The 23702-nt window shown below is 39.0% G+C and overlaps 1 protein-coding gene across 5 annotated transcripts in view; it reads left to right on the forward strand.

The window, feature by feature from the left end:
- Nucleotides 1–360: 360 nt before the first annotated feature.
- Etv1 (ETS variant transcription factor 1) overlaps nt 361–23702 on the forward strand; it is an 88384-nt gene continuing 65042 nt past the window's right edge. The window contains exons 1-5 of one of the 5 annotated variants that reach the window (XM_052738370.1): nt 361–918; nt 1340–1471; nt 2283–2370; nt 3694–3741; nt 13616–13669. In XM_052738370.1, the coding sequence (XP_052594330.1) occupies nt 1427–1471; nt 2283–2370; nt 3694–3741; nt 13616–13669 (235 nt within the window). In that variant the 5' untranslated portion in view covers nt 361–918; nt 1340–1426. Of the gene's footprint in view, nt 919–1101; nt 1214–1339; nt 1472–1671; nt 1792–2282; nt 2371–3693; nt 3742–3935; nt 4261–4884; nt 5065–13615; nt 13670–23702 lie in introns of those variants that run through there. The other 4 variants (XM_052738371.1, XM_052738369.1, XM_052738372.1 and 1 more) reach the window with 4 other exon arrangements.

Genomic DNA, 23702 nt, shown 5'->3' on the forward strand with positions numbered 1-23702 from the left:
AACAAAAGCTCCGGAAACGGCGGGTCGGGGGTGGGTGGGTGGGGGACACATCTGAACTACCCAGTCCTCCCCCACCCCTCTGTGGCCTGCAGGAGCTTTCTTTTTTTTCTCAGCACCCGCCAGAGTGAATCTGATTTTTATACTTTCCTCCCCTTCTCTGCCCCGTACTCCTCCGGATCCTCCCTCCCGATACCACCTCTCCTAAGAAGCAGCTTCTCCCGCTTGCTTTCCTTTACAGTATCTTTAAATCCTACCGACAAAAGGAGGTCGCTTGAGTTGAGAATGTATTTCTTTTAAAGGTCCAATAATCCCTATAGTGTTTGGTTAGTGCTGAAAAATGAGAAAATAGCTTGGGCCGAAAGCTGGTGGGGAGCGAGGCTGGAGCGTGCGGTGGGCTCCGGGTCAGAGGTAGAGAAGAGGGATTAGGGACACTCGCTTTGTAGATCTGTACCTGAGCCTCACGACCGGGCTTTAAGGACATCTGCCTAATAATGGATCAAACACGCCAGCAAAGAGAACTGGTGGGCTGGGTACACTAGGTTTCAGTATCCCCCGGGTCTTGAGCAAACAGCGAGTTAGAAAGGTTTCCTTGGTGGCTTTTCTGGGTGCGGACCCTGCGCCTCCCCGCAGAGCGGTCGCGTAGGCAAGAGGGGCGCAGGAGACCCAAGGGAAGGGGCCGAAAGCCGCCTGATTGACAGCCCGAAATCTGATCTTGTGAAAGAGACGTGGAGCCAATGGGAGGCAGCGATCCATCAGTTTGGATTGGAGGCCCCTGGAGGAGAAGTAGAGGAAAAACCACCGAATTGAGCTCGGTCAGAGGCGCTTTCGGCTTCCAAGGGGAAGTGCTGGGCAATAATTAATGTTTTTATTAAATTTGGAGGGATTTTTTTGCAGCCGTTCGCCTAGCGTGGCCTTCAGGTGGGTCTTTCCAACAACTTTTTATGTCTCTCCAGATAATTGCATGGTTGTGGGTTGCAAAAACTATCCTTATGAAAGAGGTGTCTCCTTCTCTTTAGTCCCGTTAGGTGAAAAGCAAGTCTCGTTGATCGCCATTGCTAGTTTTGCACACGTTTGCGAATCAGAGCTGCCTGGGATACACTGACTGAGCAGGGAACGTCCAGATTGTAAATAAATACACTGTCTCTTGTTAGGATTTTTTGATACGACCGAAAATATGTAAATTGCGAACTCTCTTAGCTCTCTTTGGATCCAGGTGAAGAAGGCGGCGTAGGGGAGGGTTATTTTTGTGAATGGGACTGTCGAGGGCAATTAGCTATGCAAATGCAAGAGCTTCATTCATGATTTTTTAAAGCCTAAAAGCCATCTTGTTCCCCTCTAGGTTGATAGAAGTCCAGATCCCGAGGAAATCTCCAGCTAAATGCTCAGAATATAAAACACTGAGCTAATATTTGCGAAGAGCAGCAAAATGGATGGATTTTATGACCAGCAAGTGCCTTACGTGGTCACCAACGTGAGTGATCAGTTCGAAAGTTGCTGTTTATAAACTTGACTCGGACGGGGGTGGGGAGAGCGAGAGATGCGAAGGGAGGGGGCAGGGGGTTGGGACTGCAGACACTTTATCTGCTTTGTTGCCACTGTAGGGCGACTCTGCTTCTTGAAGACCCATCTACAAAATGAGCTTACCTTTGAGTGATTTGGATAAGGCATAGTTTTGTTTTAAGACCCCTTCTGGTCAAAGTGCCCACGATGAGTGGAAGAGGAGACGGAGGGCAGCTGCAGCTGTACTCAAAGTTTGTGGCTGGGTTTGTCTGCCACATTGAAAAGAACGAAGTTGAGACAAATGCTGACACTTTTTGTTTACATGGGGTGTCTTGGGAGGGGGTGTTGCTTTTTTCCCCTCTCATTTCCTCGCTTTTTCAGTTTTCCACTCTTGGGGCTTCTCTTGCTGCGGGTGGGGGTGTTGTCTGAGAGAGAATGGAATCACTGTTTTAATCTAGAGTTGATTTAGTAAAAAAAAAAAAAAAAAACAACATTAAGTGTTCTAGCTTACTGTGTCGATGCTGAGATTACATGTAACTATGACGAGAATAAACAGGAGTGTTAGATCCGCTCTGGGAAGCCACTCTCCTTTGCTGTTGAACTCAGCCTGAGCTCTCACTGTCCAAGTCAGACAATACACATTGGAGTTCTCCTATGAACGCCAATGTTCTTTTTCTACTCAGAGAGAGGATCCAGTCGGCTTAGGTTATGTATGCATGTTTTTTTTCCATGTGTGACATCTGAGGTTTATATTTTAAAGGATTTTATCTTTCCCTTTGTAGAGTCAGCGTGGGAGAAATTGTAACGAGAAACCAACAAATGTCAGGAAAAGAAAATTCATTAACAGAGATCTGGCTCATGATTCAGAAGGTGAGGTTTGACTCTGAGCTGAACCCCTCTCTTACTGACACCCTCCAAAGAAGAGGCCCATTTCAATCTCACTAAAAATAGTAAACATTGAAACTCCTGAATTTAACATGGACTTTTCACGCAATCATTCCCACGCTCAGTTTGCCTTGGAGACTATTTTATGGTCTGGTCACAAACTAATGAAAGAAGGAAATTAACACCTAACAGTGACCTTCTTTTAAACATTATTTCGTGTTTGTTCTTGTCCATATGGCATATAACTGTTAATCCCCTACACTGAGGTAACAATTGAAAACTATCTAACAGCCTGGGACAAAGTAAGCAGTTATGCACACTGCTTACGTTTTTCTTTCAACTTTATTACAAGTTAAACAATATAATTGAAGCCATATACTACTGTTGAAATTTTACGAGTGAGTTTGATGACTATATTGTGAAGTCATAACATCTTGTTAATAGGCCTTGAAGTGTTCATTAGATCAGACTTCAGGCTTAATGAGTAGTTATTATATTATTTGGTAAATGAGGCTTCAGATTCTTCTATAAACTGTTGGTAAAAGGTCAATATATTAGGAATTATTTCAACTCTGTGGGGCATTCATACCGGACTGAAGAAACTTAGACTCAGTTACCAAAGTTCAGTTTGAATTTAAATTAAATGTACTGAATTCTAAAATTTCATCAAATTTTCATTCTTATTAGATGCCTCCCTCCCTCCAAGCCCACCCCACGCCCCAAATGTCAGAATACAGTTTGGAATTGATAATAAAGCAAAGCCAGGGCACTGTCTGTCTTCGACTTTTGTAAGTCTGCGAATGCAGAAGTTTTTCTTTAAATGTCTGGATGTGAAGTTGCCCCTGTTAGTGTCGAGGCATTAGGCTGAAAAATATAACTTGGGAGTTGACTCAAGCTCTGTTGGGACTTTGTTTATAAACTTAGAAGATGTTTTGTCTTTCTAATCTTTACCCTGGTCCTATTTTAGCAAGAGTTAAGTGTACTTAGGAAAGGTTTCTGTATGTAGATAATCTTTAGTTCAACACCTGGGTGAATTTTAATGCATGTTTGTTTTTCATTCTCTCTGAGCTTACTTCTTAATTACTTGTTAAAGAGAAAAAGAAGATAATTGATATTATTTAGTTGTCTAAAGAGATCTCCTAAGTGTCACCTAATCGATGTCATAAGTAAGCAGGATTATTCAAATACTTCAGCGATGACTCCTGTGTTCAGTTGATGTTGTACTGAATGCCAGCATCATGACAAACATTTTCAGTTAATGAAGACTGCAGCCTGTCGAGTCTTATGTGTCTTTTCCTTGCTTTTTAGAACTCTTTCAGGATCTGAGTCAGTTACAAGAAACATGGCTTGCTGAAGGTAAGGCAGAAAAAAAAATGTTTTAAAGGGGAAAAGCAGCTGTAGAAGGGGATGGAGGGAATCCTGAACTTGCTGTCTTAATGTTCAACCCAATTAATTGAGCTCTAAAAGAGCCACCTCATGTGTCATGCATACATTAGAGCCTCTGATGAGCTTGTCTTTGGGGACTCTGGGGCTGCACTACCCAGTGTCATCACAAATTACCAGGAGAAATTGCTTCCAGCTCACAATCACATCTGCTTTTGGCAAGAACTAATGCACCAAGACTTCAGGTTCTAAGTCTCTGTTCAGATTTTAATTGCAATTGATCAGGTTTATATTATTGTACCTCGAGAGACTTCGAGCCAGAACCGGCTGGCTTGCTGTTTCCTTTAGAGCAGCACATATGATTATTTGGTGTTCTGGTGGAGGACTTCTCTGATGGCAGAAATTAGTTTCTCTGGGCTCATCAGGACGGGATGCTTCAAGATTTAAGTGCAGGTGTCTTCTTCCCTCCGTGTTCACAGCACAGAACCTTAGGTGTGTATCTCACAGTTAGGAAATCTGTGGGTTTAAAGCCAATCTTTTAGTGGGAGTTGAAGATTTTAAAACTGTTTTGTGTGTTATGAAGCATGTAATGTTTGTCGAAGTTTGACTTTTGATGTCTTGTCACTTTTATTAGGATTTAATGTGGAGACATTTAATGGCATTTTGGATTTTTTTAAAAAAAATTCCACGCTACAACCTATTATATCTTTTATTGTGTGCAACTTTGTTTATAGGGACAATGAGATGTGACTTAGTAAAGCTTGACATATGTTCAGATATGCTTAAGGTAGAAGGATTTTTGTTGGTATCTACAATTTTAATATTTTCTTTTGGAATTGCCATGTTTGTGAGATGTTATTTTACAATTTTGTGTGTGTGTGTGCGTGTGTGTGTGTGTGTGTGTGTGTGTGTAATGAGAAAGTTGCTGATATTTAAATATTTAGCATATTTTGTTAAATATTTAGTATATTATGATACATATATATGTATATATACTTTCTGTGGGGAATCTGACTCTGGCAACCGATTTTCAAGATGGTTTAAAGTGAACGGGAGAGTCTCCACATGGAACCCAGGACTGCTCTAGCTGCTTTGAGGTAGACAGATGAGCTTTTAGCGACGGTCTTGTATGCAGTTGATCAAGTTGCTCTTAGCATGTAAACAAGTTTCTTTGTCTTGCTGATAATTCTAGTTCTTCAAAAGGCTTTTACAATCTTAAATGATTCAAAATCATTTAAGTTAAATAGCTCTTAATTATCCTTTGAAAGGGGGATTGCATTTATATGTTAATGAATGGTAAGTATTCGTTAAAGTTTTGTTTTTTAAATTGAAGGTCAGTTTTGCTTGTCTCTAAATGAAACTTACTGCAATAGATTACTTAGTATTGCAACATAAACCATATATTGAAACAGCTAATTCATGAAAAATCGCAGAGGTTCTTGCATTCACTTTTATATGTCGGGTTTGCCAAGTTGAAAGTTATGTAGAATTTTGTTTATTCAAGAATTTACTTGCTTATCCAAAATAAGTTATCATACTTATCTTAATTGTCGCGGAAGGTTTATTGGTTCTTAAGATGTTTAGATTTGAAAACTGAATCCAAGTCAGTGCACTGGCTGGCAGATTTTGAATGTGCATAGCAGCTGTTTCTGGAATTTTAAAATGTGGATCTGTGGCAGACTTTTATCATTTTCAGTACATTTTCTTTCTTTCATTTTTCACTTATCCCTTGTCTTATTTGTGTCTTAGGCTTCAGATAAGAGAGTTGAATAATTTATCCGAGTTTGTCTTTTAAAACAGTATGGAATATTCTTATCTCTTCATTACCTGCAAATCAGCTCTGAAGACTTATCTTTATAAAAAGTAAACCTAGATAAGGACTAATGTATTTGGAGGAGCCCGGGCTTTTACTTAGAAAATAATTCATAAGCTTAATTAAATTCAGAAATTAAGTTGAAGTTTTTTATTGACTACCCAGGTGTGCTACTATTTACAAACTGTATTTTAGAATAATATAAACATTTTCAAAGTAGTTAAATTAATATATCCAGTTATGATGTAAGCAAAATTTATTAAGATAATTTTTAAAAATCTAATAATAAGGGGGTTTCTTTAGTGTTAAAAGAATACATATTTAGTTTTTGTCCTTAGCAATTAAATGTAATTATTATGCACATATATTTTAATTTGGCTTATCTTATGACTTGAACAATAAGAGATTTCCAAAATTAGACTATTTAATTTGTTGCTAGTTTTGTTCATTTCTGCTCTGGTGGACAGGCAGATAATAATGGATTACCTAACTGGCAAACTGTCAACTTATTTCTTTTCTTAACATTCCATAGCTAAGGAAATGATCGTAGAATTTTAAGGCATTTTGAATTAAAAGACATCACTGACAATTTACCAACTTTCTCCCATGAGTTGGAATCCCTCTGGGAAGTCTCACAGGTCTCTCAAAATCTTTTCAGACATGAGAATCCAGTTTGCTACAAAGTGTCATATGATAATCACATTTAAAAAAAACCCTCAAAGTGTCTAGATAGAAATGATGCATCTTAGAATTTTGAATTTTTTCCTGTAAGAATTTTTTATAAATTATACACAGTACATCATATTGATTAGTCATGAGTAAATTCTTGTGGGTTATGAAATATGTTTGATCTCTGAAGAGCAGTTGAGGTAGATAAGACAGGACTCTCGGAGGATAATGATAGAGTTTGTGTATTCAATCTATTACAGTCCACTCTAAAAATATAATTGCACTCTTCCCTGCAGCTTCATCCACATGGAGATTTAAAACATGTTTATAGGATGCAGCTTCACATCAGAAGCACTTTCCAAGCACTAATGCTGCAGTTGAAAGGCTTATAACAAACATACCACAACGTAAAATAATGTTTTCAATGATCACAGTACCAGATAAAGGAATAGAGACTACACTTATTTTAAATGTTACCGTAGCTGCTTTAAATTGGACTTCACTATGGACAATTCTTTGTTGATTCTCAGTCATTTGAATCAGATTGATACTGACAGGCAATTGGAATTATTTGATCCCTTGAAATAACTAGTTCACATGTCACTCCTATCAGCATAGTGGCAACTTTTTGTTCTTAACTTGTTTTGAAAGCTATATATAGCTAAGTGCTGTCCAAAACTTTTTATTTGGGGAACAGAAGTAGAAGGGAGTAAGAGACAAGTCAAGGAAGCATTGCATATTTCTACAAGTATTCTATCAGCATTTGCCTACTAATACAACTTATAGGAAAATAATGTATTTCAGCATACATTGCATGTGAAACATGACTACTTTTGTCCTATTTCCTTGTAGTCTTTGTGTCTTGAGATGCTCTGTGATGAACGAGCTTGAGGAGAAAGTCACCAGTGGTGATTCACCACCACCAGGGTAAAAGGCTTTCAGTGACACAGTGAAGTCAAGTTTCAGGGCGCAGTTACAGCTACTTCTTAGAGTTTTATCACCAAAACAATATTCCACACCAAACTTCATTATTATCTCACACAAATAAGGAGATCGCCTTTTGGTTTTATGAAATTGTCAAATAATGGTCACATTGGCCTAGAATAGAGACAGAACTACATTTTCCTCAGTTTGCTTCTTTTACAAAATTTATGTCCAAACTATGTCTTTATGATACTTACAGGGAATATGAGTTGCTGTTATTCTCTACATGTGACCTCCACTATACACAGTACTCTTGAGGCACTCATTTTGATTGTTCAAACACTCTACTTTAAAAAGAAAGTAGAACACAACGTTGGCATTGGATATGTTCATATTTCTTTTTCTTATTTGGTGCAGTTTTTATAGCTTTGGTATTTTATACGATTATCTAAAATAGGATCTGATAGTTCAGCATTAAGGAAGTCCATACAAGTTCTTATGGGATGGGAGATGATTCTTGTGTGTGTGTGTGTGTGTGTGTGTGTGTGTGTGTGTGTGTGTGTGTGTGTGTGTGTTTTGTGTATTAGAGTAGTGGCTGTTACCATGGCCCTGTTTTGTTGTGCCAGAAAGCTCTATAAAATGTGAAAAAACCCTCAGTGGGAGTAAAGGTAACAGGTAGAATGAATGCATTTTACTTCTAAATATCCACTGGAAGAATGCAAATGTGGTGCTGTGATCTACTTACAAAAGAAGAGAACTTATTTTTATATAGAAAAATTTGATTTGGTGGAGCACAGCACAGGTTTTTTAGAAAGTGCTGACATGTGAAATGGTGCTGAACTTTTCCAGTTGTGTTGCAGAGAATGTGTAATATCTTGCATGTTGCAGTGCAACTTTATTTCTTTGATTTATGTACAATTTTGTAATTAAAAACAATAAGAATAATGATAAGGTCAGGCTGTGTAGAAGTAGAGGGAGAAAATTTGGCTGCAGACTGCCGCTGCCTGGCTCTGGGCTTCCCTTTTAAGTTTTTAAGCCACTGAAGGTCAGTTTAATTAGAAACTGAAGCCGACTTGAGACCTTCCTGTTTTCCTGCATATATAAAGAGAGTGTCCAGCATTAAAGGACTTTCTGTCTAGGGAAGTCCCCTCCCCTTTCTACTTAAATATGTTTATATTTCTGCACTAATTAATGGTTTTACTTTGCAATCATTTTAATGTTAAAACCGGATGTGGTATAAAACTAGGCTTAGTGGATGCATGATTATTTTGTTCCATGGACTGAAGCCTCATTTTAGGATTAGAAGGAGTACCACAGTGCAAATGTTGATTTTCTTGTTTTACTGAAAATAAAATTTAAATTTCTTTAGATAAATTTGCTCCTAAACTCTTGATCCAAATGCTACAAACCTCAGCAATAATATGTTACATTCTTATGACTCAAAGCTTGAATGACAGACGAGTAAAAAAAAAAAAAGTCCATGTGTTTATTTTATCACTAGTATTATTTTGGTACTGAGAATCAAACTTAGGGCTTCCCACATGCTCAGCAAGTATCTTACCACTTCTGGTACACCGACCCCTTTGAGTGGCCCTTCCTTCTCCCCTCCCCCTCCTCTCCTCTCCTCCTTCCTCTTTCCTGCTCCCTTCATCACCTTTCCTTATTGTCCACTTTCTTTCCTAAGTTCTGTACACCCATGGTTTTGGACCAAGGTACCCTGTAAAATATGATGGATGAAATAAGTGTGTGTATGTCTTGTGTTCTCCTTGTCTCCCTCCTGTCCCCCCTCTCTCTCTATGTCACTTATTTTAATGTGTTTCTTAATGGATCTGTTTGAGACAGAGCAATAAAACTGGTGTGTTTACGCAGCAGCAAGTTCAGCTTACTTGCTTTAGTTCTCTGGAAGGGTGTGACATGAAAAGATTGCGGCTGGGCCACATGGTTCATGCTGGACTGTGTTTTTGTGAATGGAGGCAGAAATCCAGTTCTGCCTGCTTGTCTTGAGGAAATGCTGAGGAGATCAGCTGTCTCATTCACGGGTAGAAAGAATGAGTCATACATCTTCCGCCTTGTTTGGCTCCAGGTCATTGTTACAGTGGATAGAACTGGTTTTAATTAAATATTAACCCCTTTAATACTTGACATTTGTTTCATTTGTAATTTTCCCAACTCCCTCCGCCCCCGTTGGCTTTAAAAGAAAACTCATCAGACAGCTGTTTGTAGGAATAAGAGGGTTTTTACTTGCCTGCAGCTAAATTTGAAAAAATTTTAAACGTTCACTATTTCTTAAGCAATGAATATTGTTTTATTTAAAAGTTGGAAATCGGCATAAAGTAAAAGCAAGCTGTATTTAAAACTGCTCTTCCCCAGGGCACTGATGCTTAAGAACCGATAGTAAAGTCTGAAAGTAGGGCATTGATTCTGTGACATTTTGGTTGCGATTAATACTTTTATAAATTTCTTTCCTACAGTGCGGCTGTGTCCTAGCAGGAAAGAGTATTAAAGAGCAGCATTGGATAGGAAGCTAGAGGAAGCCAAAAGCTGAGAGTGCGGCTACTATCCCTTTAAAGCAAAGATTCAGAGACTCAATTGCAACTGGTCCATTAATGTGCAATGAACTGATAGAGTTGCTTCAGCTATTACCAATAAAATCTACGTGCTCAGTGTTCAGGAAAGCCTTTTACTGGTCTTTGCTATATATTTTCTCCCCTTCTCCATTCTTTTCTTCTCCTTCCTCCTTTATTACATTGTGTACTGAAACATTTTCATTCCCCAAAGACGATCACTTCAAGCATAGTTTAGACTAGACAGTAATGTAATAAGAAAAACATTTAAAAATAATTAGATTGGCTTATATTGTTAATTTTCAACTTTGGGTTTGGTATGGCTTGCAACAATATTTCAGGCAGCTGTAGTCTGCTCCTTCATAGAATTTTTGTGAATTAAAGAAGAAAATGCATGATACAAGTGTGATGATACTGTGTCATAGTTTCCTTGCCCAAATCCAAGTTGTGTTTTTAGTTAAACGCTTTCCTTTTACTCCAGCTTGAAGTTGGAGGTAGACTTAAGCCTTTGTCTATTTCAGTAGCGTGCTGCTTCGTTCAGTCTATTCAGTTTCTCAAGATTAGCTTCTGTGAAAATGTGAGTCATATGTTTTTTGTTAAAATTCTGTAATATGTTCAAGCATAAGTGTGAAGTACTTATTCAGTATGCTAAGGAGTTAGAACAGAAATAGCATCCTTCATCCTTACTCTTTTTACAAATTGTTAGTATGGAGCTATTTTCTCTGTACTGTGAGGTGCACCTTCTCGATTCTTCTGTCCCTTAGGTATTTTCCCTAGCCCCATACATAGGCCAGCAACCAGCACATACCACACACCCACTGGGGCCTTTCATGCTGCTCCTCATGCGATCTGTTCTATGGAGCTGCAGCTCTGTCCTGCGAAACTGAGGAAAAGGTCTGGCTGAGCATATCTGTGCAAGCATATTAAATTGTGAATAACTCATTACCTATTTTCAACCATTCCTATAAATAAACATTAGATTTTCATTAGATTATTGTAAATGATACTTTATTTTATTTTATTTTGTTTGTCTGCTTTGTGCCACTACACTGGAATGAAGGTTGACTTTAAATAAAAATGATGTCATTATTTTATGTGTATGAGTACTGTGGCTGCAAGTATGTCTGTGCACCATGTGTGTGCCTGGTTCCCATGGAGATCGGATCCCCTGGAACTGGAATTGCAGATGGTGTGAGCCACCATGTGGGGTGCTAGGTGCTGGGAATCGAACACGGGTCCTCTGAAAAAGCAGCAAGAGGTCTTAACCACTGAGCCATCTCTCTGGTCCCTAATGTTAGCTTTTTAAAAGCATATTTTGTACCTCAATTGTTACATCTGTTTCACTTTTTGTTCTTTGGTTTTGGTTACCCTGGGTAGCCCTGGATGTCCTGGAACTCACTCTGCAGACCAAGATGGCCTCAAACTCAGAGATCCACCTGCCTTTGTTTCTCATGTGCTGGGACTGAAGGTGTGTGTCACCACACCTGGCCTGTGTTTGTTTAGCTATTAATTTAGAGGAAAAATTAAAATATGGATATATTTTCTAAAAGGTCAGGATTTGATTATTTATTTGCTGTTATTAGATATATATTAAAACATTTGTAATTATTTTATATGTAAAAGGACATTATAAAGTACATTTCTTCATGTGTATAAGCAGAAAGTCAAAAACTGTGTTGTCAGTAGCAAAAATACTTTGTCACCAGCTAAGAGAATGCTAATTCAACACCTTTCTTCTCCTCTTGTCAGTTTTTTTTTAATTTTTTATTTTTTGAGACAGGGTTTCTCTGTGTAGCCCCGGGTATTCCGAAACTTGCTCTGTAGACCAGGCTGGCCTTGAACTCACAGAGATCTGTCTGCCTCTGTCTCTTGAGCGCTGGGATTAAAGGTGTGCACCACCACCACCCATCTTGTTCAGTCATGTATGTTAGACATAAAAACACTAAATTGGCCACGGTAATGCTTGTGAGTGCATTTGTGAGTGTGACTTTTTGGGTGGTGGTGGTAGAGATTGTAAAGGAGAGTATATCTAATATCCAATTATCTGGGATCATACTTAAACTACTCCATTTATTGGTTTAAAAAATCCCCTTATTGTTACAACAAGTTGCAGTGTTGGGGTGGCAAGTCATCAGTCTGTGAGGTAAAATTTGTCTGACTTGAAAGTTGTTAAACATAGCATCAAATACCGGTGGAATAAGAAGAAAAACTTGCTTCTAGCGTGGGCTGATCAAGTTGGTACCAGTTGTGACTTGAAATTGCTGTTGGTTATTTATTTGTTTTTTATTGGCAGTAGGGAATGGTGTGTCTTCCTTAAACTACAGGTGTGAGGGAAAAATGGTGTGTCTTCCATAAAATATTGGTATTAGAGAACAACTCTGTGGTATATACATTTTAATATTAGGCAAAACTATCCTGAGATAGTTACATTCTTGACCAAGGTAACATATGCTTTATTCATCAAAATGTTTCCATTTACAAAGATAAACATAGAAAAGAAAAACCTATTGAGACTGTCTTCTGTTTTTACATGGAATTATATCATGAAATTCATTTTTTTAAAATATGGATTTTTTTCTTAAGTCACTTATCAGCCTGAAACATTTCAACAGAGAGTGATCATTGCTATTGTTGTTGTTGTTGATATTTGATTTTTAAGACAGAGTTCCAACTTGCAGCCTAGGCTAGCCCAGAGCTCACTATGTGCCTCATGCTAGCCTCACATTATGGATGAGTCTCAGCCTTCCAAATGTGGCAATTACATGCCGGCTAAGACTGATTATTTTAATTAACATTCCCCACACAGAATAAGTTCATTCAAAAAAAATTTGATTGACATCTGTTTTAATATGACTTGATCGGATAAAAATTTACAGTATTATACAATATTAGTAAAGTGATACTAGCTAATGAGATCACATTGAGAGCTAATAAGGATGACAGTTCATTACATGTTCACCAAGTTACAAGTAACCTGATTTCTGTTCTGTGTAGTTTGTTTCTCAGTAATATCCTACGAGATTGAATAGGTTACTTCACTGTCCACATCTAAGGCAGTAAACGCTGCAAGGTGAAGGAATGCACTGGCACTTTCATTGCAGCCGAATGTGTTATGTTTGCCCAATTAGTCCTTTTCCTTTAATAAAACCGGAAGTCAACTGACCATAGGGGCTGACAAATGGCGAGATTCCTCAGTGCTGACTAGCATAGCCAGGAAAATATTTTGCATGAAAAGATGACATTTGTTTTATTGTTTGTTATTTTTATTGTGAATACAATTGTTAAAATATATTGCTTTGTTGCATGTGGCCCAAGCCAATGACGGTTTTTTCGTTTTTAAAGCTTTATAGCTTGCTTTGAACAAATTTAGGGCAAATATGTTTAATTATGGTAGTTATTGGCAGGAGACAGAACTTACCCAAAGAGATCATTTCAAAACGTGGGGGATTTGTATGATTGCTGCACAACACTTGAAAAAAAGTCTTCATAGTTCACTGCGATGGTCTGCTTAAGCACCAGCAGTGGGTGAATGCACATGCCTTTAGCACAACTTCTGCAAGATGCATCCGTGCAGGATACAGGAATCTGCACCTTTTATTAGTCATCTCTTTAATTCCATCTGGCAGGTGAGCTTCAGAGGGATCATACCTGCCACCACGGTATTTCTGACACACGCATGTTTTCCAGTTGCATCCATGGACCTTTTAGTTTCCTTTTCCAATGCTGTCAAGACTGCTTTAAAGAGGAGGTTATTGGCAAATAATCACAGGCCTGAGCTCCATCAAAATAGGCCTTGCTTGACACATCTGACTTGACATTCCTTATGTCTTGGCAGTTCCTCTCTTAATTTTTAAACACTTTTTTTTTTCTTCTTCAGCTCAGGTACCTGACAATGATGAGCAGTTTGTGCCAGACTATCAGGCTGAAAGTTGTAAGTACAGCATGACTCATCTCTTGTGTTTCCCTTTGTCTGTCTTGTTTCTTTCATTCATTCTCCATGGTTGGATTCCTCTTCTAGTGTCTGTCTTTGCACTGTGCCAGTGCTGTGTCTGGCTTCCAGTCACGAGGTGTTTTTATTTGTCAGGTTTTGACATCAGCAGACTCTGTGCACGATCTGAGCGAAGCTTCCATGGGTGGGCAAGGAAGGCCGAACTGTTGGGATGCAGGCCCCGTGCTCCATACTGAGTACATTTCCTTGGAGAGGAAACAGGGTGTGTTAGTCGAATGTGCAAGTGTTTACTTAGTTTAGCCAATGCGGTCACAAAGAAAAGCCTGGATGCTGATGGGAGGCAGAGTAAAAACCCACGTGAAATTAGTTATCCTATAAGTTGTAAAAAGACCTTGGCTCGACATCCTTGGTTAATTGTACTCTGTATCCACAAACTTTCACCTGCTTTGGTGTACTTTTTAGCCTGAAGTTTTCAGCTTCCAGGTTGCAGCAGCACAAACAGAAGTAGCCATTGGCGTCTTACAGCATCTTTGTGTTCCTACCCCTGAGCCTTGCTCCAGGGCCCGTCAGAACGCAGGAAGAGTGATTCACCGATACTTGCCCTCCCTTAATTGCAGAGTGAGCATTTTGCCTGCACAAACATAGTTGCCCCAGGGTTTACTGCTGATATTTATACTCTGCAATTCTAGCACTAACCGAAGCTACTGACCCGTGAAGTAAATCCAAAGGAGAAGCATAGTTACTCCTCATCCCCCCAGGGACGTGTTCCAATAGCACTGGTGGATTCATGTCTCCATGGATAGGTAGCCTTGGACCTTGTATTCTAGAGACTGTTTTCTCATTGTACATACACCTCTATGATAAAGCTTAATTTATAAATTAGTCACAGCCAGAAATTAACAGTGGTAATAATAAACTAGAACAATCATAACAAAGTTCTATCATTAAATCTATTTAAAATTATAAATTATTTCAAGAACTTCCCTTTTAATATCTGGCCTGTGGCAGGCAGGCCACAGAAAACTAAGCTTGTAGAAAGTGAAACTGACTGTGAGTGAGAACATTATGCCATAGTATGAAACTTGTCTGATGTATTCTTTTTCTTTTCAGTGCTGTTTAAAACTCTAACCTGTTTTGTGTGTTCAGACTGTTAACAGTATCAGACGAGTAGATGTCAATGGGTACAAGAGATTATTACTAGCGTACACCTCATGAAACCCATATTGTAGACCTTGATCTCCCAAGCACCTATATTACTTTAAGTAACAGATGTTTGCTGGAAATGTTTGTTTTCCATGTCTGTTATCTGTTTGGCATAGAGCGTAGTTAGAGGTTTCTCAAGAATAAAAGCCACTTAAGAGGTCAAAAGAAGAAAAGGTATAAAAACATGACCTCCAGGTAGTCTGTTTGCTCTCACAGCTGCTGGGGTACTAGAAGCTTCATTCATTAAGTGATCGATTTCACTTGTAGGAAAAAAAATAATTCAAATTCCTCATAGTATAGCCTGGTTTTTAAAAGTGTTGTAGTGACATGTACATAAAGCAAATTCTATCATTTCAAATGATCTTAAATGTAGAGTTCAATGGCATTAAGTACGTTCTGATTGCCGGACTATCATCAGGACAGTTCAGAATTTTCAATTAGCCCGAAACCCTATACTCACAAAGCAAGAGCTCTGTCTCCTCAGCCCCTGCAGACGTTCTTCCGTCTCCTTTATTTTGATCGAAGAAGAGAATTTGTTGTGTTGTTTGGTATCTGGGTACAAGTATTTCACATATCTCTGAAACATATTCCTGAGACTTCAGCCTTAAAAACTAGAGACCTTCCAAACTCTCAGAAGGACAATGGCTAAGGACAGCAGCGATGAAAGGCCACACTTCCTGGGGAAAGCATGGGAAGGGGATGGTCATGTTTCTACCACTTCCTTTCCTGTGAAGGTTCTTGAATTTTTTTTTCTACAAGCTCAACCTGTCCTCTGAGTGAATGAATGAAGTCTCATTGGATCATTTCGTATCCTAATAAATTGGTGAGGATTTCAGTACTGCACCAGCTGTCAGGATAGAACACAATACCTGAAGGTGATTCTTATTCCTGTTCTTATTCTCTGTCTTTATCAGCTTTTATTCTTGAGTGTTTCATCCGTCAAACCCTCAGTGACAGCAATGTGACCCTTCTCCTCTCTTGCTCCCTGCTGGTCCTCTTCTTCCTCCACCCACTGTCCGTCTGTTAAGCTGATGATGTGTGGCTAGTGGGACCACAGAAGTGAATTTTTTACTTTCAGTTAAATTACTTTCATTTGAGACTCACATGAGTGTTGGTTAGTGTACTGATCAGCAAGGCTCTGAGCAGCCACACCCACCATGCTGTTATTTCCATCTCCTATCTTTTCTCTGCTGTCTCCTCCATCTTCTCCCCTAATGCCCCACAAGGATCCTCTGGAGGATACCTCTGGAATCTCCCCTCACCTTCTACTGTGTATTGGTGAAAAACACTGTTTAAATCAACATGAAACTCTATAGAGAGTTCACATTGGAAAGATGAATGTTTTACAGATTCGCACTTTTATTTTTATTTATATTTTTGAGATAGGTCTTATAAGTTTCCAAGCTGGCCTCAACTCACTATCATGGATGATCATGGAGGATCTCGAACTTCTGATTTTTCCTCCACCTCACAAATGCTGTGATTACAGGCATGCGCCACCCCGCCTGGCTGAAACAAATGTGTCTCTGTAGATCTGCTGTCTTTCTAAATGAAGAGACATTGCTGTCCAAGCTGGAAATTCTTGGTTTGCATTGTCCTTTCAGTTCTTTGCAAAACCCTGCAGTTACTGAGTTCATTCTGTCTCTCAGAAGCATCTCAAATCTCTGACCTGTGTCATCCCCTGTCCCCTGTGCTCCTGGCCCCTCAGGCGGCAGCTGCCACAGAGGTTGGGACCAGGTTGGAGGTTGGTTTTCTTGTCTGTGCTCCTTCCTTTCTTCCAGCCTGCCCTTTGCATCCACACACACTTGACTGGCCTTGTTAATTTTCTCCTTGCACCTCTGGCTGGACAAAGTCCCGAGGCTTGAGCGCTGCAGAAAATTGTTCTATAACCCAGGCCTCGACCTTCTTTTCAACTCAGCTCTTGACTTTTGTGCCTCCAGTTCTCTGTCCCCTCCAGCTGTCTCTACACCTTAATCGTTTTCACTTTTCAAGTCTTCAAGCGTGACACAGTTTTTATGTCTCCTATTGCTTTAAAAAGATTTCACTGTGAGCTTTCAGTGGTCTTAGTTCACACTGAATTCAAACTACATCTTGTCCATCTTTCTTGGTTCTTGCTGCTCTGTCTTACAGCGTTACCCTACAACATCATGTGTCTCGTATCTACTGGATTAGAGAATTGTAGATTTCTTCTGTTTCTTTCTTTTTTCTTTTTTTAAGAGACATAGTAGTCTCACTACTTACTATTCAGCCTGTGCTAGCCGGGAACTCAGTATGTAGACCAGACTATTTTCAAACTCAGACTCAGTATGTCGACCAGACTATTTTCAAACTCACAGAGTTTGCCTCTGTCTGCCTCTGCCTTCCTTGTGCTGGCATTAAAGGGGTGAATCATCATACCTGGTCCAGGGATTGTGAATTTCTTAAGAGTGAGGGTCATATTACATTCAATGTGACTGGCACGTTACAGATGCACGAGAAGTAAAGACAGTTATCCTAATCATCTTAATGTTACTTTAACCACTGAATATTGGCAGGTTAATGAGACTTTGAGACTTACAAGTGAAACGTCTTTCTTTATAAAAGAAATGTAAACAAAGGGTAAACATAATTCTGAAATGGTTTAATAAAACTCAAGGCATAGTTTATTTCAAGTTTTAACTGATGTAACAAACTATTTGTTCAGCTAATTCTGTCCAGCTAATTTCCACTTGCTGCTAAGAAGAGAACAAGACAATGACTTGGAGAAAGGAGTAGAGTAGTTGGGCTTGGAGTGAAGGAAGGATTTCTTCGTAAAGACGCTCTCAGGAACTAGACTGGAGAGGTCATGTGGTCTCTGAAGAGCATTCTGTCTGGGGATGCTCAGTGGGACAGGCTTTTACTTCTAGGAACAGGAAGAAACTGTTCACTCCAAATGCGACCAGTCATTTCTACATTTGCCCAAGATGAACATAGATAATTGTGTTTCCTTACAGACCTCCATGAACTAAGACATTTCTGCATTTGTCTTTATTGCTACAGTCCTTTGGCAAAGCAAGGCTAGCCAAGTTAACAGCAAACTTTTCCTCTTTAGTCACACCATAGAGCATCCATGGGACTATGCCATATTTAAGTACAGACAGAAGGTGAGAGAAGAGAAATTTCAAAATTGTGAACACATATAAAACTATAACCCTGGGTTGGGGATTTAGCTCAGTGGTAGAGCACTTGCCTAGCAAGCACAAGGCCCTGGGTTCGATCCTCAGCTCAAAAAAAAAAAAACTATAACCCTTGGGACTTTCTAAAATATTTTCTGAACATTTCTTATTTTTATTGACAAAATATTTGAATTAGAAATCTGGAACCCAATGTTATGCTGTTACTTGCTAATTTTTGAGAATTTCTAAATCTTGAAACAAGGATAGGCATTAAAGCAAATAAAAGCAAATAACTTTTAATTAATTCATTCCAATAAACAAATGATTTGGATACATTATTTGTTTTGTACCAATATGTTTCCATAACTTAGACATGTGTGGAAACACATAATCCCTTTTGATACTCATTAACTTTAGGGAGGAACTATTAGTGTATCTCTTTAGAAAACGGACTTCCATGGGCATTTTAAATGTAATGAATGCATAGTTAGCAACATGTCTCAGAGGATGAAGATACTTGCTTCCCGGTCTGATGAACTGAGTTCTATTCCCAGGATACACATAAGGGAAGGACAGAACTGACTCCCAAAAGGATGTCCACATACACTGCATGTGTGCATGCACAGACACACATACACACACACACACAAACACATATACACATATGCGCACGTGTGTGCATGCACACACTCACACACGCATGCACAGAATATCATTTGAATAATTAAAACTGCATAGATGAGTCTTTCTGTAGTACGTACAGGTGTACATATGAACTGAATTTTTTTTTTTTTTTTTTTGGTTTTTTCGAGACAGGGTTTCTCTGTGTAGCTTTGCGCCTTTCCTGGAACTCGCTTTGGAGACCAGGCTGGCCTCGAACTCACAGAGATCCGCCTGGCTCTGCCTCCCTAGTGCTGGGATTAAAGGCGTGCGCCACCACCGCCCGGTATGAACTGAATGCTCACTCTCATCTAGCTCTTTCCTCTTTCTCTTTTTCTTTTTTCGTTTTTTTAAAGAGTTTGAGACAGGATCTTATGTAGACCATGCTGGTCTTAAACTTGGTATGTAGTCAAAGATGACCTTAAAATCATAAACCCCAGCTGCAATTAGAGACATTAACTACCATGCCCAATTCTAGATTTCATCTCCTGCCTGTTAAGATAGATACAGACAAAGAAATGCTTTGCCTAATTTTAATTATTTTATCTTATAAGAGATAGGGAATTCTAGAACATGGCCTCCGTATCCCTGAGGGGTTGGTAGGTGATTCCCATGCAGGCCTAGCACAGAGTGTAAGGTTGGACATTTTGCGTACCCTGTCATGTGCTCACCCAGAGTAAAGACGGCAGCGTGGGTCTTCTGCAGTAAGCTGATGGTCCCTGATTCGAGATTATGTGTGTATCTAGACATTATTATGCAGCCAACATGGCCAGTTTCTAACAATACCATCTAAATAGTGTATCATCCTTTTATTTCTTAAGCGTACTAGGAAATTACAAAATGTAGTTGTATAAAATATTTTAAAATGTTTCTCTTTTGAAAGCTTTGCTGTAGTAAATGTATACTTTCCAATCCCAAAGCCTATTTCTATTTACTTTTTCTTTCAGTTTTGAGAGTCATTGCTGACTCCAGTAGAGAACCATGAGTGGGTGAGCAGTGAATGTTCTGTGTTACTTAGAGAGAAGCAAGGTGCTGCTGCTGGCCCCGCCCCACCGTGAGTTTTTGTAGCCAGGATTCTCATCTGTAACAGCTCCGTCTGCTGTCGGTGCAGGTGTGACCCATGTCTGTCTCCACAGACAGCCCACCCGACACGCTTGGAAGAAGGCAGAAATCTTTGTTTGGTCCACGGTGGTTTCACAAGAACTGCTTTTTCTAATCAGGGTAGAAACCTAATGACTAGCCTCCAGACACAGTATCACGATTGTACCGTGTCTTCTCCACTCTCAGAAGCTAAGCTAGGCTGGGCCTAGTACTTAGATGGGGAAAAGCCACACAAACTCTGCCTTGCAAGCATTGTTTTAAGTGATATCAAAATCCACTGAGTCCAAGAGAAGAAATAAGACTAAACCACCCACCTTGAGCATGTCACTCAAACTTGGCTTAACCGTGATATGGGAAAGCTGACTGATTTCTTAGGCACAGGCCACATTTTGGTCCTATGATAGTTTTTCCACACAAGAGAAAGGGTAACATCTAAATGTGGAGAAACACATGCCTGAATTTAAAGGTGGATTTCAGAAAAAAAAAAAAAAAGACATGAGATTAATGTAGAAGTAGAGATTACTATAAAGGGCTATATATTTATAACTGGAAATTTTCTTTAGTCTTGGTTTTAATGCACTCTCTAGAATTAAACAAAAACATTTGATTTTTCCCAGTTTCTTCTTACTAAGGTAGATAAGTCAGACATAATCCCAAGAGAAAAGCTGAAAAGCAAGACTGTGAGGCTCCCAGCCCTGAGGTTTGCTGTTCCGTTGTAGCTGAAGGTTGAAGGTGCTTGTTCCAGCCCAAGTCGTTAGCTTTGTCTTTCCTCGTCTCCCTTTCCTTTCCTTTGCCCAGGATGCAGCAGCATGCTCTGGAAACTTCCTTCTAAAACATGGTCAAAGGAAGCATGGTAACAAGTACTTTCCACTCTTCCTGCCTACAATTAGTAAGAAATTCTTTTAACATGAGTGATCGGTGACTTGCGTCTTTGGTTGAAGTTCACTCAATATTAAATGGACTTGTCGTTATGCCGCGACTGGATTACTAGGGATGAAACAATCTGGGTAGAGGAAGAGGGTGGAAACAGTTCGATGTCCTGGTTCCAGAGTTTTGTCATGTATTCACAGTATTTGCTCCAGTCTTATTCACTGTTTGGTCTAGTATATGACGTTCATTAGTACTTGAAAATATTTTTCACAAAATATGTAAATATCATCAAATCAGATGTAAACTGAAAGTAGTCTGCTAAATGAGTGCATGGGTTCATTTATGTAGTTTTGTGTATTGGCTGTTTCTTAAGGATTTTTATTTCTGTGTTTCTCCTCCTTATTTCTATTTACCACAAGAAATACCCACTTAGATTCATGGTACATATTTGTATTTGTCTGTTATTGGTTTCTCTCTCTCTCTCTCTCTCTCTCTCTCTCTCTCTCTCTCTCTCTCTCTTTCTTCCTTTCTTCCTTCCTTCCTTCCTTCCTTCCTTCCTTCCTTCCTTCCTTCCTTCCTTCCTTTCTTTCTTTCTTTCTTTCTTTCTTTCTTTCTTTCTTTCTTTCTTACCTGAGACTTTGTGCTGTGTCTCACAAAGTAAGAATGTGGGTTTGGTATTGTTGCTTTTTTAAATCTAATGAGTTATACTCTAAAATACTATTTGCATTTGACAATAGCTTAGGGGTATTATTAGTTATTGATTTAATTACTCATAAAATATTGTAAATGACTAGAGGAAAAATTCTGTTTATAGAATGCCTGGTGACACTTTAAACAGAAATAAATGCTTAGGTGAAATGGTTTTGTATGCAAGCTTTCAAATATTGTTTTATTTTATTGATACCAAGTCTCACTCTGTAGTCCTGGCTATCCTGGAACTCGATCTATAGATGAGGCTGGCCTGACACTCACAGAACTCCACCTGCCTCTGCCTCCCAAGTGCTGGCATTAAAAGCATTTAATAAAGGATGAGATAAGTGGATTGATGCCACGATACCTTGTTCAAATATTTAAAAATGGCATTTAACAAAGAACCCCTTTTGCTGTAGGTGACATATCAGGCCATTTAAAAACATGTATTTTACAGTTGCCTATAATTACACTTTTCAATTGTGATACAAATGATTTTGGATCCTGTAGAAAAGTTTTGAATTATGAAGTTGAAGCCCTGTTTTGTGCCTGGTACGTGGTGAACAACCAGATCAAACATCTCTGCAATGGTAGCATGTCTGATCTTACTCCATCTTGTAGATAAATGTGGATCCTCCCCATTCCCATTTATGTTAAATTGTATGAGGGGAACTGTCTGTGCATAGTAATTATTATGTATTTGAATTTGGATCTATTACTGTATGCAGAAAAAGAGTGGCTAAGTCATGTCTCTTTAATTTTACATTTATTTCTACAAAGTCTATCTTGCACACAGGAGTAATCCCTGGGTCTCCCAGCCAACAGCTCAGTGTTTGTAATCCAACCTCTTGTGTTACACCAATAACTATCCTGTGGATTTTTAAAGATTATACACTGTAACTTTTAGTTTCTGGCTTTTTACTTTGGGTTTGTTTTGTTTTGTGCTTCAGAGCTGGAGATCAGACTGGGACCTTGTGCATGCTGTGTGCTTGGCAAATGTGTTACCTCTGAGCTACATCTGAGCTAATGATAATGAAAATTCACAGTTTCAATGTTCATTATTGCTGAGTACAGACTTCTGTTCTCTACGCTTGAGTCTACAGTTGTGCTTTTTGATCTTTTTCGGATAGCACTTATTCTTCAATGTCTTAGACGTAGTAGCTTCTCTGTGTCTGTATGTGTTCATCTACATCCTGATTTGACTCCTCTTTTGATTTGCTTCTAGTGGATGGGTCATGTCCCATCCATCTTTGTCTGAATCACACGCTCAAGGTCTTCACTGGGTATCGACTGGTTGAATGACTAAAGTCTTGGGTAGTTAGAATTTTTCTTTTGTAAACATTCAAGCATAGGTGACTTTAATTGTCAGAAATCTAATGTAAATATCTGCTTTATTTTTCTGCTTCATTTTCTTATGAGGAATTATGAAGACTGCATGTGAGCAACAGTAGAACTAGACCCTAGTTAACAGATTAGAGCCCTCTAATAAATATTAATTTATACTTCTATCTTGAAATACATTTCCAAGTAATCTCTCTTTAGTAGCGATACTGAGAATTTATTTGGTATTGTTCTTGTTTTTTTTAAAGAGAAATTCAGAGAGCGCAACATCATCAAATGAGTAAAGTTTGGGATGAATGATGTCATGCAGCTTGGCTCTCAGCTCCCAGTTGCTTTAATCTTCCTTCTTGGATAACCAACCCTTAGACCACCTACAAATGTCAAAACTACTTCTGCCTTGAGAACCAAACCAAACAAAACATTCATGGCGAAGGCTATGAAAATTGCTCAATGGGAGAATAACATGCATGAGTCCTTGAGTTGGAGTCCTGGCAAAACACACACACACACACACACACACACACACACACACACACACACACATACACACACCCCAAGACATTTATCATTAAAAAAGATTGCTCGTACAGGGCATTGATTATTTTAAAATTTTTTTTCATGAAGATCTGAAGAATTAAAAGAGATGTAGATAAGGCTGAAGAAATCTTCTAGCAGGTGATAGGCCCTGGAAAGATACCCTGGGAACTCATTTAATTTAGTTGTGTAAACAAGATGGTAAGCTTGGTGTTTGCAAACTTCAGCTGTCATCTGGGAAGTTGTGCTTAGCTTTCACTGTCTTGAAGATTGTTTTTCTTGTTTATTCAAAATGTGAAGGATGTTTTTGAAAGTACAATGTATTTGCATGCTGCTAATGCAGAGGTGTTAGTTTCTGAATTTAAGGAGGTCTATGTGGGCCTTGGAAGTAGCAGCCGCAGCAGCAGAGGCATTGAAGGGAATGCTAGAGGGCACCAGCTTGTGAGCCCAGTACTGTGGAAACTGAGGCAGGAGAACCATGA

Source organism: Peromyscus californicus, unplaced genomic scaffold, assembly GCF_007827085.1.
Source record: "Peromyscus californicus insignis strain IS unplaced genomic scaffold, ASM782708v3 Scaffold_15__1_contigs__length_86483966, whole genome shotgun sequence".
NCBI classification, from domain to species: Eukaryota; Metazoa; Chordata; class Mammalia; order Rodentia; family Cricetidae; genus Peromyscus; species Peromyscus californicus.